General features: G+C 28.9%; 2 protein-coding genes across 2 annotated transcripts; one reads left to right on the top strand and one right to left on the bottom strand.

The window, feature by feature from the left end:
- Positions 1–5,908: 5,908 nt before the first annotated feature.
- Positions 5,909–10,165, bottom strand: LOC137812663 (uncharacterized). The gene is made up of 8 exons (XM_068614811.1): positions 9,802–10,165; positions 9,641–9,662; positions 8,361–8,417; positions 8,185–8,266; positions 6,898–6,993; positions 6,657–6,781; positions 6,544–6,562; positions 5,909–6,458 (listed from the first exon to the last, which is right to left on the bottom strand). Exons 1-8 carry the CDS (start codon positions 9,899–9,901, stop codon positions 6,150–6,152), a joined length of 810 nt encoding a protein of 269 aa, XP_068470912.1. The 5' UTR covers positions 9,902–10,165; the 3' UTR covers positions 5,909–6,149.
- Positions 10,166–14,981: 4,816 nt separating this feature from the next.
- On the top strand, positions 14,982–17,218 carry LOC137812661 (zinc finger protein HD1). The gene is made up of 4 exons (XM_068614810.1): positions 14,982–15,838; positions 15,986–16,138; positions 16,488–16,616; positions 16,939–17,218. The coding sequence occupies exons 1-4, from the start codon at positions 15,239–15,241 to the stop codon at positions 17,041–17,043; spliced, it is 987 nt and encodes a 328-aa protein (XP_068470911.1). The 5' UTR covers positions 14,982–15,238; the 3' UTR covers positions 17,044–17,218.
- The last annotated feature ends 303 nt before the right edge of the window (positions 17,219–17,521 follow it).

The raw sequence follows: 17,521 nt of genomic DNA, 5'->3' as shown, positions 1-17,521 counted from the left end.
CATGAATTACAATTTTGTTAAACTCATTTACTATTATTCAACGAATCTATCATTATTTTCACGAATAATCGTATAGTGTGGATTATAATGTTAATACTTAATAATCAAATTGAATTAATTAGCATCATCAAATATAAAAAAACATGGTAATATTGTATAATTTGAGGTTTTTTTATTATTTACTATATATTGTTAATTTTTTTTCTTATTTTATTAACAAAGTAGGGTACAAATGATCACATTTGTAAATCATATATTTAGGAATCCAAATAATAGTGTTTTATATGGATACTGCTCTCATGTTTTATGTCTTTCTCTTTCGTCCAATGCACTAATAGGTTAAAAGATAATACATCATTAATTCTTATAATTATTGTTAAGATACAAAAGGTTATAAGGCATCTTCAATACACAAATCAAATGCAGGATTTTAATTTATTTGTTAATTAGGATTCCTTTCTAAATATGAAACTTTTTATGTTTTCTCTTCCATTAATTTTATAAGAGTCTATTTAATGAAACATAATTTATGTTTTAATATAACATTATTTATTTCCTATTTTTAATATTATACTCCCCCCCCCCCATTTTAAAGAACATATTTAATGATATATTATTTATATTTTAATGTAAAAGGTTTTTTTTTTAAAATATCAGTTATTGTGAATGATTTCTTTTGTTTGTTAGTATTAGATATGTTTAACATAAGTGTTGTTTTTAAAGTGAAAATAATAATTTTTCATTTTTATGATTTAGTGTTTTATTTAAATTTTAAATTTATTATCATGTCAACATACTCTAATAAAAGGGTTTTATAATTCCAAGATAACATATAAAAAAAATATTTTCTTATGAAATTGTGTATTCCTTAAAAGTAACTTATAATAATCCCATTTGAGTATTGAATGATTTTTTTTTTTAATAATCCCATTTGAGTATTGAATGAAAATTTAAATGTAAAATATTTATTAATGTTAACAAGGATAGTGATATTATTTATTGATAATCACATTTGAGTATGAAAATTCAAATGCAAAATATTTATTAATGTTATTGTTTTTCCTAAATGCATGTATTTATGGGTTATTGAATAAGGAATATTTTGAGAAAAGATATTTTTTGGTTACATCCATCGTATTACCTTTACTAAATGCATGTATTTATTGTTCATTGGACAATGAGACTTAAGTGAATATATTTTGTGGTTGCATTCTTTTGGATTTATTAGATTAAATTGGTGTGTGCTGAATAGCTGGATTTAATTTTACTATCTAAAATGGTTGAATATTATTTATTTGAAAAGGCTGAAGAGTGAGTTGATAAATGGAGCAATTATTATTGTGTTGTGGATTTATTTTATGAATATATTGGATGTTCAAATCCTAACAAACCATATAGCATGGTATAGGAGAAGAAATTTCTTATGAAAAATTAAACATAATACATAATTAAACCTAAAACATTTTAAAAATAATAATAATAATTGATAAACTATATAAGTATATAGAAAGTAACTAAATACTATCTTAAGAAAAAGAAAAAAAATTTAAAAATATTAATTAATATAATTAAATCAGGAAGTTGACAGTGTCTTCATATATTTTAAAGACGATTTATATTGTAAAACCTATTTTTATTTTTCACCATAGAAAAAAAACTTTTCAAGTCGATCCATCAAATTTCATCTATATTTGATTTTTATGTCCGTAAAAATTTCTTAACAATTCATGTTTAATTTTTATAATATATAAAGTTTTATAAATAGTTATATAAGACGATCTAATTTAACCAGAAGATAGTATAAGAAACTAAAAAAAATAATGATTTTATATTATAATGGATCCATGCAAACAAACAATTATATGTAATTTGATTTTTAGTGTTATTCTAACCTAGGATACTTTTTTTTATCCAAGTTATCACTATTTATGGATGTAGCAAGTATAAATGAAGCAAACAAATTCAATTTTAATACATCCTATTTTCCTTTTTGTCTCTAGTCTTAAAAATCTTAGTATAAGTGTAGCTAAAACCTATCAAAGTCTATATTCAATTCTCAACATAAGTAAAAAATAATAAATATAATATCATAAGTTTTTTTTTTATTGAAAATGGTATCAAATTTATTTAAGTGATTGATATTTTTAATATAATAACAATAACAAGGTTTTTCATTACAAATATTTGTTTATTTATAATAAAATAATGGAGTTTGACACACTTAAGCACACACTCCTCCACCTCCTTCCACACCTTTACACACACTCTCCCATACCTACCTCCACATATTTCAAATATTTATTGACTTATAGTAAAATAATGAAGTTTGACACACTCACACCTTCACACACCTCACTCACACCTCCACACACTCCACCTACACCTTCACACACTCCAAATATTTGTTGACTTATAACAAAATAATGGAGTTTGAAACACACACTCTCACACTCACACCCTCGTCAACACCCACACTTCCACACACTCCCTACCCTCATCCACTCGAAATATTTGTTGACTTATACTAAAATAATGGAGTTTGACACACACACACTTCCTTGCCCACATCCACACACTTCCTTGCCCACATCCACACACACATACACATACACAGTCACACGCAGACACATACTAAGTAGGTAAATATTTAGATAGTTCAAAATAGTTCATTGAATTATAATGTTTGTAGGTCAAATTTAAGACTATTTGATAATGTTTAAAGTTAGATAATGAATATATTTGTTTTTATGGGTTAAGGTTATAGATTTTAAAATATAATTCAAAATATAAAATTTGAAATATATTTTGTGAGTTATAGAAATGAAATTTCAAAAAAAAAAAATTAATTAGATAAGTATTCTAAAAAATAAAATCTAAATATCTATTATACAAATTTAAATCTAAAATATTTTAAAATACAAATCCGGAAGAGGAGGGAGAGTAAAGAGAAACCGAAAATTTAGTTGTAAATTAGTATCCTTATAGGGAAAAAGATTATTTGACAATGTGCTTACGTTCAGGTGACAAAAGGTTAATTACATATTCAAAGTCTTTTTTTACCCTTCAATAAATTTATCCACTTCATCTTATCAGAAATAATGTTTGTTATTGTAATAGATATGAGCAAAACATTATAAAATGATGAAATGAATCAAAGTTTTTAAATAAAGAAATTTCATATATTTTATTTTTTAAATTATAATTTTTTTATTTAAAAAAAAATATTTGCTTGACAACCGTGATGTTAATTTTTTTTTATAAAGAATTACAAATTTTGAAAATTATTCTTATGAGATTTTTAAAATTTTGTTTTGATAACTTTCTTTTCTAATTTTTCATAATGTTTATTTTCAACTAATAGAAAACCTTTTGATCTCACATTATACATAATATTTTTATTTTTATTTTAACTTTTAGATGAACTTCTTATAATTTGCAGTTGTTGTTGAGTGTGGTTTCGATATTTTGGCTGTACGACATGGTTAGAATTTATTTAGAAGTTAATTTTAAAGCACTTATTCTGAAACATAAAAATTTCAGATGACAAACTAAGAAAGCTTCTGAATGATTATATTAAGACGAGTTAAGGTTTGGTTTGGGTAACCTTTCCTTAAGCATTATTTAAGAAATTAGTAAGTAATATTCAACTTAACTACATTACTACAATCAATGGTGCCTTCATCCATTTTTGTGCCTACTATGACATCTAATTTACGTTAGATTCAAATTAAACTAAATTATTTTAGAAGGCCCAGTCTTTTAGTAAAGATTATTAAAACTAAAATGTTAGCTATTAAGTCATTGAAACATAAATAAAAAAAATTGTTATGATTGCTTTATTAATAGCATTGCATTAAAAAATTTATAGTATACTAAATCTTAGATTTATTTATCGTTTTAAAATTAAGTATATTGACTTGCTTGGCAAATAAATTATTATTTAAAGCTGTTATTCTCAAATATGTTTTCATATAATTTAGAGTAAACATCAAATTAAATCCTTAAAATTTTAATATTATATTATCTTATAATGCTTAACATTTATTTCCAACTTACATTATTAAATTATAACCGAGTAAACCCTTCAGCACACCTTTTCTAAGAAAAATAAGAATACTACAATACAACTTAATACGCAATTCATTTATTAAAATAAAGATGTTGACTTCTTGAAAAGTTTTTTAAATAAAAAATGGAGCTTTAAATAAAGTTTATTAAATTTGACAAACTCACACGTTTGATAGATAATATATATAATTATTATTATTAACAATAATAGATTTTATAATAGAATTAATAATGTAATTGACATTTTAAGAGTGTTAACGTATGAAATTATAGTGACCAATAGCCATTGACCCATTTCCATCCTTATTTATAAGTAAACAAAGTATTTTATTCAATATAAATATCATGATTGTATAGCCCAAGAAAAAAAGAGTACAATTATTAAAATAAAATGAGATAAAGAAACAAATATAAGTTACATGATTAGTTTTATAATCTTAAGACAATTATTATACAAATAATAAATTTATTATATACAATAAGTTATATATAAAATAAAAATATTTCTATTATTAGTACACACTTTATTTTTTAATCAAGTTTTTAAATTATATTTTTAATTTTTAAAACTCAAATTTAAACTATTTCTGATAATTTCAAATTTTATTTTATTTGAATTTAGTTGTTACATGTTTATTTAAATAAATAAGATGTTTCATAAGATTAAATTGTTATTTTTGAGAGAGGAAGTAATTATATCCAGTAACTAATAGCATTTTGTTTCAAATCTGACTGATTTTTTTTTTTTAAAAAAATTATTGTTTGCTTAGTTTTGCTTTAGAAATTCCCATTTTTTTTATCGTGACAAGATGAGAATCCATATACATTTGTATTCATTTTTATATAATAAGTAATTGTTTACTGAAATTTTCTTATCTTTCAATATTAATAATTAGAAAATCAGAAGTAATTTATGTAATAAACAACACCCATTAACCCTTGTACTCATCGTTCTGGTTAAAGTCTTGTTTATAAATATATCTACAAAACATTACAGATATAATTTCAAGTCTTCGAATCGGACTTTAAAACAGTTAACCTAAAGAATTGAAAAGGACTATAATAAATAAATAGGTGAAACTAATAATATAAGTTTCCTCAACCTGAATCCTTTGTGTTTTCCTCAACCTGAATCCTTTGTGTTTATCCTATATATAACACAGATACTAACACTAAATCCTTTGTGTTTATCCTATATTTAACACAGATACTAACACTAACACGAATACAAACACAAAAATATGTATAATCTTTAAAATTAGGACAGGGAACACGAATCTATATTTTATATAATTTTGAATTATATAAACTGAAAATAAATATTTATGTGCAAAAGTATGTTACAAATTCTTTTGGATGCAAAAAGATATGGAAAAGATATTTTTCCATGTCTGATTCAAAAGAATTTCTTTCTTATTTTCATAATCATAATAAAAATTTATGAATAAATTTGAGTTTTTAAAAGATTAAAATTTATGAATAAATTTAAGTTTTTAAAAGATTATTGTATTTATACATTTTAAAATTGTGTTAGAACTGTGATAGAATTTTCAAAAATCTAACAAATATTTTTTAAATTGAACACTTCATCAATAAGTGTCCTACGAGTGTCGATACCGATATGGGTATCCGACACAGATACGCCATTTAAGAGAAGTAACCGACTCACAAGTAACTATTATCACCAAAATCATATTAGCCACAAGGTACTGAAAACTAATTGACGAAAGCGCAGTGAATCCTTCCTCACGGGCCTATCATGTTAAGAGCCCAGAGTCCATTATATTTAATCACGAATTGTTTAAAAAAAATATTTGGAACAGTGCATTATTCAGGGATATTGCACATAACAAGCTAAAGTGAACTATTTATGAACACCAATGAGAACAATATACAAATAGAAGTCTAAGTATGAGACTGGACATCACGACAGGAATTATAATGTGTCAAGTCACAAAACTTGTCAGTGGAAATGCAAAATAATTAACAAATGGAACTACTGCATTTCACCACAAATATGCGCGATTGTTTTATGAACCAATCAATTGGCGCTGTAGAGAAAACAATGCATGCTAAAGTAATCACTTAGGGTAGCCAGATGGGGGGTACCCTGGTGGAGGATAGGACGAAGGGGGATAAGCAGCTGGGGGGTATCCAGGAGCTGGATATCCTTGAGAGGGTGGTGCGGCAGGTGGATAACCATAGGGCTGTCCGTAAGCCGGTTGTGGTGCATATCCCGGTTGTGGTGCATATCCAGGTTGTGGTGCGTACCCAACAGAAGGAGGAACTTGTTGATCAATGCGTGACATCTGCTGAACAGGGGGCACTGCCATTGCTGGTTGGGGTCCAAATTTCCCATCTCGCTTGTCCATTTCAATCTTGTGCTGAGTCTGCAAACAAAATTTGCTCTCAAGTGACAATTTTCATGCGTACGACATTGTGATTCACCATTTCAGAGATAATCAACGCACTTACCTGCATGCATGCGCAGACCCTACAAATAAAAAGAAAAATATATTTAGTACAAAACTGCTTCCGATATGATGTGCACAACTAATAGAAACTTCTGAGAGAAGAGGAAGCCTTACGTGCAGTACACAAAGTCAGCCAAACAAGATAGCAACTGAGAAGCCTCTTGAATTTCCTCACTTCCAACAATCATGGCAACAATAGAGAATATACATGCAATTTGTTGAAGGCAAAACATGAAACCCTAAATAGAAGAAGATATACATGTAATTAACTGACTATATTGAAAAAAAAATATTTGCATGTATCTGGCTGTGAATGCAAGAGAAAAGTAGGGAGAGAGAGAGAGAGGGAGAATACAATAATGCAATTATCACATTGCGTAGTTTGAATGTTAAATTCATCTTGCAATAGAAAGCGAGTTGAGGCAACTGAGTTTCCAAAGCAGAGGAAAACCTGAAACAACGATACATATATCAATAAATATAGCTTGCTATATGAAACAATCACAAAATTCAAGACCCAAACTCCAAAGTAATCCTGCACGACATTTATTTAATTGCAAATAACAATTTATAATTGTTCAAAATGCTATTTTTTAACACCCATTATTTAAATAAAGCAGTTATCTTTTGCTCTAAATCTAGTTTCAGTACATTTTCAATTTTTTCAACTACACACTAACTTAACAACTTACAATGAAAGGAACAGTTACAAATACATGAATTTTTGTTTAACTTAATAAAAGGAATCAACAGCTTACTTAGTATACCAACCCTTACGTAAGTTCTTTTTGACGATAACAAAGGCTTCAGTTCACCATTAACAAAGACAAACTGGTGAAGACACACACCACTGGGTCCACATTTTCCATTTTGAAGAAGGGCATTGCTATCTTGAACCATGTTAAGAAATTGAGCTGCTTTTTTATTTGATCATAACCATTTTCAAAATCAGAGCTTCCTTATTTTACTATCTTGGTTAAATTTTGAGAATAAGATCTCCATATTACAAGTTTGGAACTGAGTCCCTAGAGTTTCAAAAATTTCTAATTGGATAATTACCAGTAAGTAGACACTATTAAGTAAGGTCCACTTAGAAATTTTGGAAATTTCAATGGATCCTCAAATTTAAAAAGTTTAATTTAAAAATCCTGATTAGTATAGGGGCATTTACACTAATTCAACCTTAATATTCAACTACCTTTATTGCTACTAAAGCTGCATCTAAAATCTGCATAGTGCCTAGCTTCACCACATACCAAGGAGAGATCAACGGATTTTCCTTTGATGGTATCCTTTTTACCCTTCACCATGAAGAGTTAATCATTTTTATCAAATATCACATTCATGATTCCAAACGCAAGATAACAGTAGTAACAAGGCTACTCTCAAAAGTTGGAAACAATTTATTAGCCTAACCATAAAATCCTGCAATGCTCTTTATTTTTATATTAATTCATACCTAAATCATATTCCAAGTCTTCAACAATTATTATACGTGATATTCCATTATATGTTGTAAACTTGGACTAATATCATGCAATGGTTAAGGCATCACAGCCAAACTAACTGATAGAGAGAGATGACATGCTGCCACCATACCAGGTAGATATAAAAGTAAGGAAACAGGTTCACATTTCTATACCTCAGTGCAAAGGCAAAATTCAGGACATTTACTTTCTCCACACCTACCACTACAGGGCATGTAACCAGCGCAGCATGTGTATCTGGAAAAAATAATACCACAGATATATCACACAAACAGACCATGTAAAATTATTTTGGAATGTTGGAAAAACAGAAATAGTATCAATCAATTACCTTGACATGTCATCATAAAGAGCTCGTTTACGAAGAAGGTAAGACACACAAGGTGCACTGTGATGGGACAAAAGAAAATTAGATTAATTACTGAAGAAAATAAATTCACTTCATGCCTAAAATGTAGACCAGTTCAAATTGTGATTCAACTAAGAGTCCATTGTTGTAGATTTAAAAAAAAATCATGAATCCGGTCATTAAATAACAAACACACAAATAAGAGATCAAGTTTAGGGACAGGTTATACAAGCTAATCATAGATAAATTTTAAGTACGAACTCATACTAGCAAATGGAAACCAGCTTAAAGTACACGCCAGACCATACAACACAGTTACATCATGGCCTGCTCTCTGATAAAAAATGAATATGAATCTAACATGAGGAACGTGTTTACTTATTAAAACCTTAATAACTGTACTCATGAGTCATGAGGAAGTTTAAAGGCAAAAAATCTACATAAATTATATTATGATCCAATCCAACTAAAAAAACTCAAAGAGACGACCGACTTCATTGAGAGCACAGTACAATAAAAAAACCAGTGAGACATTTATCAACTGGCTAGTGGCTACAGAGACACAACAGATCCTAGACGGTAACAAAGTTTCATCAGGGATACAAACTAGTGTGCAATAATACACAACCAAAATAAAGATCTCAACATCTATCAATCGAGGCAGTATGACATATTTCCCGTAACACTTTATTCAATACCATCACACTCTGTTATAACCTGTTAGATTAATTGAATTCTCATATAACCCCTCCTCTGTTGTGGAGGTTTGGCAAATAAGAACATTAATGCCAAGGACCCCACCAGACTCCTGCCATCATCCAGGATATTATTGTACCCAAAAGCCGGAGTCTGAGCACCCGCTCCCCTATAGTCATTTTAAATGCACCAACTCTTTTGACAGTTCATTACAATCTTAAACCACTAGGAATAAGCATAGTCTATGTCCTACAACAAGAATACGAATGCATTTCATGTTTTCTTCATCAGATTCACATATATTTAAAAGTACATAGTTAAACAAATAATAACACAGAGCGGAAACTATTTTAAGTACAATCTAAACTACTTTGTCAGTCAATGCAAGTCAACGTCAATCCAAGATCTACAAGTCGAATACGATAAACAGCGAAACTGAAAATGAAATAATCGCTTCCGCGTCCAATCGAGGAAAAAAACAGAGCAAAAAGAACAATCATTAGATCTAGAGAACAAGATTTGACAAAAAACATCGATTAGGTAAAAGAAAGTTCCAGATCACATACCACCACAAGGAGAAGCAACAATCTGCGCAAAATCAAGAGTCGGACACGACATCAGTCTAAAGATAAAAAGCGAAATTAGAAAAGTGTGTGTGTGTGTGTGTGAGAGAGAGAGAGAGAGAGAGAGAGAGAGAGAGAGAGAGAGAGAGGGAGAGAGTCCTTACAAGGAGTATCGGCCTGAATGGTACTCATGAGATTGCTGTGCCATAGATTCCGGAAATTCTGCCGTGCCTGCATCTTTTCGATTTGCTGCTGCGACGCCATGACGAGTGGTTTCTTCTTGACGAGCACAGTGGCAAGAACCCTAGATCAAATACTTGGGGAAATGTGTAGACGAAATATATAACAGCGAGGAGGAAATTTGGTTGCGTTTGAGGGCAAAAAGAAGGAAATGAAAGTGATATTACGTAAGAGGGAGAAGAGAAGATTGGGAGCGTTCAAGCTTCAAGCAACCAAACTTCAATTGGTCTATGGACTCGTTGCTTGCTTCATTCGTCTATCATACCTGTAGCTGACCCCGCATAAGCCAACTAAGCCTGTAACTACAAAGCCCCAAAAGCCACTAATTAATACTATTTTTTATGCTTATACTTATACACTACTTCTATACTTTTACTTTCTAACTATTCTCTACATTTATATTCTTATTTAATTATTGATTTTGTATCAATACAATTTTGTTTTTTTAATATCTTCTCGTTGATGGTCTCTTTCTAAATAGAATGGGGTGTAAAATATGTTCTAATATTCAAGTTTTTTTAATTAAAAATGATAAATACTATTAAAATTATTTATCCGTAGACTTTGTTAATTCATTTATAAAATTATGTTAACTCTATGTATTGATGGAGATGTAGTTGTTGTTAATCCATTTATAAAGTTATGTTTATAAATATGTGGATTGGTGGAGATGAATTAATATAATTAAGATAGTTAATTGTATTAGTATAACAGTAAGTATATTATAATTAGTGTACCGGTAGATAATATGACATGTCTCGGTCTTTATATTTGAGATGACCGAGACACACGCTAACGTGTCTCAATCTACCCGGTCGAGCTGATCGATATACACAGCCATACCGACTGACACGTATAACAATTAACGCTTAAACTAAGGTTAGTGAAGTTAAACTATCATTAAGAATTAGGTAATACAATCCTAAGTGTGATCCATTCCACTAATCAGGCCCAGTAAGGTAAGTCCATTAAAATAATATAAATAACACACTTTCTAAGGAGAAAGGTACGTTATTTATTACTGTGCACCTATCCAAGTGTTGATTACCCGCTTTACTGAGCGTCGGAGTGCCTTCTGCAGGTACCTCTCCCATTTGGCATTCACTCGAGATTGAGAGACGAAGAAAAAACACGAAGGCGAGAAGGATCAGTAAAGCCTAACAACGTGCCCGATCAAAAAAGGAAGACGAAAACTTCAATAATTATCTAGGTCCGTCCTTTTAATCTTATTATTAAACAAGTATGTATCGAAATTTTAATATCTATTCCACCGTATTTTTTATATTGTTATGTAATATAAAGATGGTATAGTTGTGTAGAGTGCAAATATAAATCATACTTTTTTTTATAATAATAATTAATATATAATTTAATAAATGTAATTGATTCTGACGTACGCAGTAAAATTGTTTTATTCGTTATTTGCACGCACGTATTCTTTCTTTACTAGTTATTTGCACTTACCTTTTTTAACTATACTTTATGTAACAGTCTCAAGAATCAGATAGATATAGAAAAAAAAAAGACGAAAGTGTAACCAAGAGCATTTTTAATAGACAGCACCAAATAATGAAAAGTTATAGCGAATACGATTTAGAAAAAAATATGATATTGATAATTATTAATTATATTTCAATTTAATTATTAGATAATAATTTTGAAAAAATATACTTTTAAGGAATATATTAAAAGTGTTAATTATTTAATATTATTATCTAATTATAAATATTAAGAGTGTTTAAAAATTGTTTTGAATTGTTTATTTAATAAAGAGTTGTGTAATTAAAAAATAGAATGAAAATATGACACAATCTTTTGAAAGAACGAACATCGTACACTCTTCTCATTCCATTAAACACGATTTCCTTTTATTCTGTCCTTTTTTATTCTGCGATTAAACACCTTTTTTTTATTAAAGATTAAATGCAGTTTAATTGAATTGGATGGTTCAGTTTTGTATGAACCATTGATATGTAATATAATTTAGAAACGTATGAAAATGCCAAAAATCATTGAAAAATTATAGTGTGATACAAAAACTATAATACACAAATCAAAGGTAAATTTCAACTTTTGTAATGCACATGCTTTCTTCGAAGAAAATAATGGAGAATTTGATGTTGATAAGAATATAAATTTTAAAATACGGACTATTAAAAATACATGTATATAATTTTATTTTTACATTTATATTCCTTTTCTTAGTTATTAAAAACTATCTTTTGTTAAGTTTTTTTTATAAATAATAATAAGTTATGGGGAAATCTCAGTTTTGATTAAAGATCAATTTTAAATTAATAAAGAATATAAAATATATAAATTGAGGATAAATGTTTCTCTTTTATTTTTTGTAGCTCAGGTTCTCTAATTTCTTTTTAAGTTTTGAAATAAATTTGATTACTTTTGTGTTCTCAAATTATCTTTTGAAGAACTTCTAAAATAAAGATAACAATAGAAAAAATAATTTTGAATTTGGATGAACGATCTAATTGTTACTAAAGTGTATTTTATTTTCTTTTTCTATCTGGATGGTTTATAAAGAGAGATGTTGGAATATGGATTAACTTGGGAAGCTTTCTTACAATTTTTTGGATTTTTGAAAGTGGTATATGTTTTGAAATGGTATGAATTATACATGTAGTATGTCGTGAAGGATTAAATTAGAGGTTAAAATGGTGTATTTGACGAATTAGAATATAGGTTGATTAAGGTTTTTGTTGCTTTTTTTTCATTGAATTATGAGAATGAGAGTTTTTTTGGGTTTAATATTACTCAAGTAATGTCTCTCACGGAAGAAACATTCAAGTGGTAATTTAAGTAAAAGCTTGTAGATTGAGTACTGTTTTATTATATATGTTGTAGCTGTGTAGAGAAAGATGATAATAGTTGTAACTAGTTGTATAATTGTTGATGTATCGATTGCATTTTCGTTCATCACTTTAAGTCTCCTCTTTTAATTGTTGGTGTTCAGTCGGAATTGACCTAAAAAAGGTACTGTTACAATCAAGTAAGTATTATGTGTTAAAAGTGTATAGTGAAAACTGATTAAAGCGTACCTTACACCTTTGTAGATGGTTCATTTATAGTGTTTAGTCATGAGTCCTTGTTATGATGAACCAAATCTCTCAATTATCAATGTTAATTGATTTTTAGCATGATCCAGCATAATCCCTGATTCATAGGGAGGTATATTGGTATTGGTTATATTAGTATATTAGAATATATTTAATAGATTAATATCTTTCACTAAATCAATGTTAATTGGTTTATCAGAAATATCACTCGAATTCAATGAGACATGATCATGATTCGTAAAAAGTTTCCATAATTGTTATTAATGTCATTTATTGAGCGTATTTAATATATGTTAATGTGATAAATCAGTCACCGAGATACCAAATAACGTGACTTCCGGTATCTATAAAAAAAAGTAAAATATATATATATATATATATATATATTAAGTATTATAATTCCTTAAAGTTATCAAAATAAGTTTAATCCAATAATTCCTCTATAAAATGCATCAAGTTGAAAAAAACTGTGGCTTAAATTAATGCAAGGCAAAGTTAGTTGTATATATTAATTTAGTTTGCACTAATGAGCCTAGATTGAAATGATAAGTTTTTTAAAAATCATAATTTAAAAATAAATACAAATATTATTATTTCATTAAAATATATACATGTGTCAAATTTATATATTAAATTATTATATTTAAAAATTAAAATCAGTTTACTTAAACTTTAAAAAATACTTATATTTTAAAAAAATTAGTTTATAATTATTTTTTAAAATTCAATTCAAGAAAAGGTGACTTATTTTCCTAGTATAAAATTGCGTCAGACCATTTTTTCTTGACCAATTTAGAACAAGCACTGGACCAGAACTGTTTTTTTTTTTCACTTTATTTACTGAGTGTATCCTTTTTTATTTTCTAACCCTATTGTTATTTTATAATTACTAAAACAACATTAAACATAGTTTATTTTTTAGATAATTGTTAATAGATAAATAATTTTTTTAAAAAGTACTCGGTTAAATAATCCCATCTAATTTAATTATATTTGAGTTTGATTGAATTAAATTCTATATAAAAACATTAATTCCCTAGAAAAACTTATCTTGCATAGTTTTATTTTAACTTAAGAACATATTTAATCCACGTAAAGTTCGTGTTTTCAGTGTGCTAATTATTTGGTGGTGAACAGATGAATTTAAAAGGGTCCAACCAAAACCAATAGACCTTGGAGAATATAAAAAGAAAGAGAACTAAAGGTTTTCCATAAAAATGTTGTAGATTAGTTAAGTAAGGGTAAATACTAAACATTATCAAGAAAAAAAAGAAGGAGAAAGTTAGAGATTTGCAAGGTAGATTTGCTTTGAGAAAACCTTGATAAAACTAAGCCTCAAGCAATCTCTATCACAATTCTTTAAGAGGGTGATTCTTGTTAAAAGTGAGTTTCTTCAGCTTCAACCATTGGAGGCAAACTCGTTTTTAGCATCACATGCTCATTCATTTACACACCTGTGTTTACAGGGACAAAACTAGGTTGTAAGGTTTAGAGACAAAAAAAAAGTATATAAAATGTAAATAACCTATTTCACATGTCATTATATTTCATAATAAAGTTTGGTACATTTATTAAGGTTATCTTATAGAACAATAATTATCAACAAACATGAATAATTTTTTTTCAATTGAAAAAAAAATCATGTATTTAAAAGTGAATTGGAAATCTATTTCAGTCTTACAAAATTGATTATATGATATAATTTAGCTCATATAGAAGGTGAGATTATATTTATTAACATCTGTTACTAAACTTTTATGTTAGTATTACTTTACAATATTATAATTTATAAGCATGCAGTTTCTTTAACAATCATACGAAATTGTATAATTTTAAAAATCTGATAGGATAATCGTACAATTAATTTTTTACAATGACCAAAAATTGCGTATTCATGAGAGTATAACAACAAAGGTGAATTTAAATGTGTATAAAAAAAAGAAAGTGTAACAAGTGATATAATAAAAGTAAAGTAAAAAAAAAAATGTACCTCTCCCTACTATAAATATGAATGCACTACTATGAAACTCGCAACCTGTGGTGGTGGACAACTTCGTCAAAGAGAGAGAAACTTTGTCGTGTTGTTCAATGCCTTCTGTTTCATCTTTCAAAGCTACAAGTGCAATCTCAGAAACAGATACATAGACAAAACAGCAACAAAAGAAGAAGAAGAAGAAGAAGAAAATACTAATTCGATTTATCATTCTTTATGTTGTTTCACTAAAAAAATTCTCTTGTGTTTTGGGAGTTGATTCATAGGTTCAATTCTCCCACGAATTTCGCTCCTATGTCTTCTGATCTCTACTCTTATGAAACCACTTTCCACACACATTCAAACTCGGACTTTCTATCCTCTGATGGAGTTGGGGACCTTCCCTTTCTCTCCGACTCTTTTCCTTTCTTCCCCAATTCTCCCCCTAACGTAGCCCACCACAATTCCAACTCCAATTCTCTCCCTTCTCTCGACCCTTTTTCCCCTTCTTTTTTCTCTTTCTCCCCTCCAAGTTCCCACTTGGAAAGCCTCAGCCTTTACCATGCCAATCGCGTGCAGCCTCTGTCAAATGGAAAAAACTTGGCGAACCAGTTTGGAAGTTTCTCAGCTTTTGATGGGACTGAAGTGAAGACTGAGGAACGCCAATTGGGTATTGATTGTGTCTACGCTCAACAACTCCTTCCTCACAGTTACAGTGGTGCTGAAAATTTTTCCAAGTACATGCACAGAAGCTTCAGCAGCAACTCCTTTGAAGGAAAACCTGGTTTTCTGTCACAGCCTTACAGTGATACTCTTGTGGACTCTCCAAACTTTCAAAGGCATGACTTGAGTTCCCCAGAAGACACTCTCTTCACTGGACAAATGAGAAGGGTTTGCAGTACAGGAGATTTGCAGGTAAAAACAACAACATTAAGATTTTGTTCTCTTAGACAAATTCTATTCTTAACAATGATATATGATTGTCATTATTTTCATCTTATTTAATTTATTCCGTTTTTTTCCTCTTATAGTTGGTCTGATTGAGGTTGGTTTTATCTGCAGAACATGAAGGAAAATCGCATGTCTCCAACGGAGGCACCGTTGTTGGAGGAATCGAACTTCAAAGTAGGGCGTTACAGTGCGGAAGAGAGAAAAGAAAGAATCTCTAAATACAGAGCCAAGAGAAACCAGAGGAATTTCAACAAGACCATTAAGGTGGGGAAAGAGTAACAAACACTATTCTTTTAATAATTTCAACTTGCTTTACAGACACCATTGTTTTTTAACAAAAAGTTTGTGAAATGAAATTGCAGAGAGAATAAGGCATATTGTTGACACCACTGTAGTTCATAAGATGTTTAATATAATACAGAAACAAAATCTGATTTCTGCACACGACAAAAAATAAGTTTGTAATTGTGGCTCAATAATGTTCCAACGCATGAAGTGACTGCGTCATGCTTTTTTCTTGCAATTAAATATGTTTGATTAAGATAGTAATAGAAGGAGAAAAAGAAAGGTCTGAATTAATGCATCAGTGTTTGTTTTTATTATGTGGTAACAGTATGCATGCCGAAAGACACTAGCAGATAATCGACCACGCATACGTGGCAGATTCGCTCGCAACGACGAAGCAGTCGACACTCCCAAGGCTTCATGTTCAGCACGAGACGAAGATGATGTTGATTTCTGGGTAAATATTTGTAGCATTTTTGTTCTTTTCTCCACTTTTAACTTTCATCTAACCTCTCTAAAAGTTACGTATATATAAGTTAAATTTAATTTATACGAGAAAATGAACTCATTTTACTTCTTAACTTCTTTTTCTTTTAGAAACTATATCAATTTGTCGGAAATCTAACGTCAAATAGATCAGAGACTTTCAGTATATAAGTGGATCAAAACTTAATCCTATAAGTCGGTTTTATGAGATTAAATTAGGCTTAAGTACATTTTATAATACAATTAATTAGGATATTAGTATTACAATGACAATTAATGTTTGTATCGCGTAGATCGAAGAATTACGGTTGCATGAAGAACAAGACGATGCAACAGCGGGAGCAGAACAATATTTGAGAAGCTATGGAGGAACTCAGTTTCAGTATGGTGGCTTTTGAGATTTAGAACACTGAAAGAGGCATAGGAAAGTTCAGGCTCCGTTGTAATATTAAGTGCAGATAATATTTTGTTTTTGTCTTTTTTTTTATATTTAATTAAATAAAATTTATCAATAAGTCAGTGTTCATGGAATCTAAGATGACAAACATGAAATTGGGTTGTTGGACTTGGTTAGATTAGTTGTAGTTGCACACTTGCACCACTATATATATATATATATATATATATATATATATATATATATATATATATGCAAGTTATGATTTACCAATTGATTAGTGTAAGCGTGTGCGTTTAAAACAAATCTTATTCCATAATCATGACATGATTTTAAACAAAAGCAGTAATTATGCTTTTATACATTCAACCTTTTGAAAGTGTGGAAAGGAATTATACGATGGAGAGGCATAATTAAACATTTGACTAATCTTTTACTTTAGTATTATAAATCAAAAGTTAGCGAATTTAATTTTGATA

This window comes from Phaseolus vulgaris, chromosome 2, assembly GCF_000499845.2.
Source record: "Phaseolus vulgaris cultivar G19833 chromosome 2, P. vulgaris v2.0, whole genome shotgun sequence".
Lineage (NCBI taxonomy): Eukaryota > Viridiplantae > Streptophyta > Magnoliopsida > Fabales > Fabaceae > Phaseolus > Phaseolus vulgaris.
This window is presented reverse-complemented; position numbering and strand designations above follow the sequence as displayed.

Coding starts and splice junctions, on each gene's coding strand:
- LOC137812663 (XM_068614811.1), bottom strand. CDS start 9,901: ATGGCGTCGCAGCAGCAAATCGAAAAGATGCAGGCACGGCAGAATTTC. Junction 9,663..9,801: donor CATTCAGGCCGATACTCCTT/GTAAGGACTCTC, acceptor GATTTTGCGCAG/ATTGTTGCTTCTCCTTGTGG. Junction 6,994..8,184: donor AATTTTGCCTTTGCACTGAG/GTATAGAAATGT, acceptor TCGTTGTTTCAG/GTTTTCCTCTGCTTTGGAAA.
- LOC137812661 (XM_068614810.1), top strand. CDS start 15,239: ATGTCTTCTGATCTCTACTCTTATGAAACCACTTTCCACACACATTCA. Junction 15,839..15,985: donor GCAGTACAGGAGATTTGCAG/GTAAAAACAACA, acceptor TTTTATCTGCAG/AACATGAAGGAAAATCGCAT. Junction 16,617..16,938: donor AAGATGATGTTGATTTCTGG/GTAAATATTTGT, acceptor TGTATCGCGTAG/ATCGAAGAATTACGGTTGCA.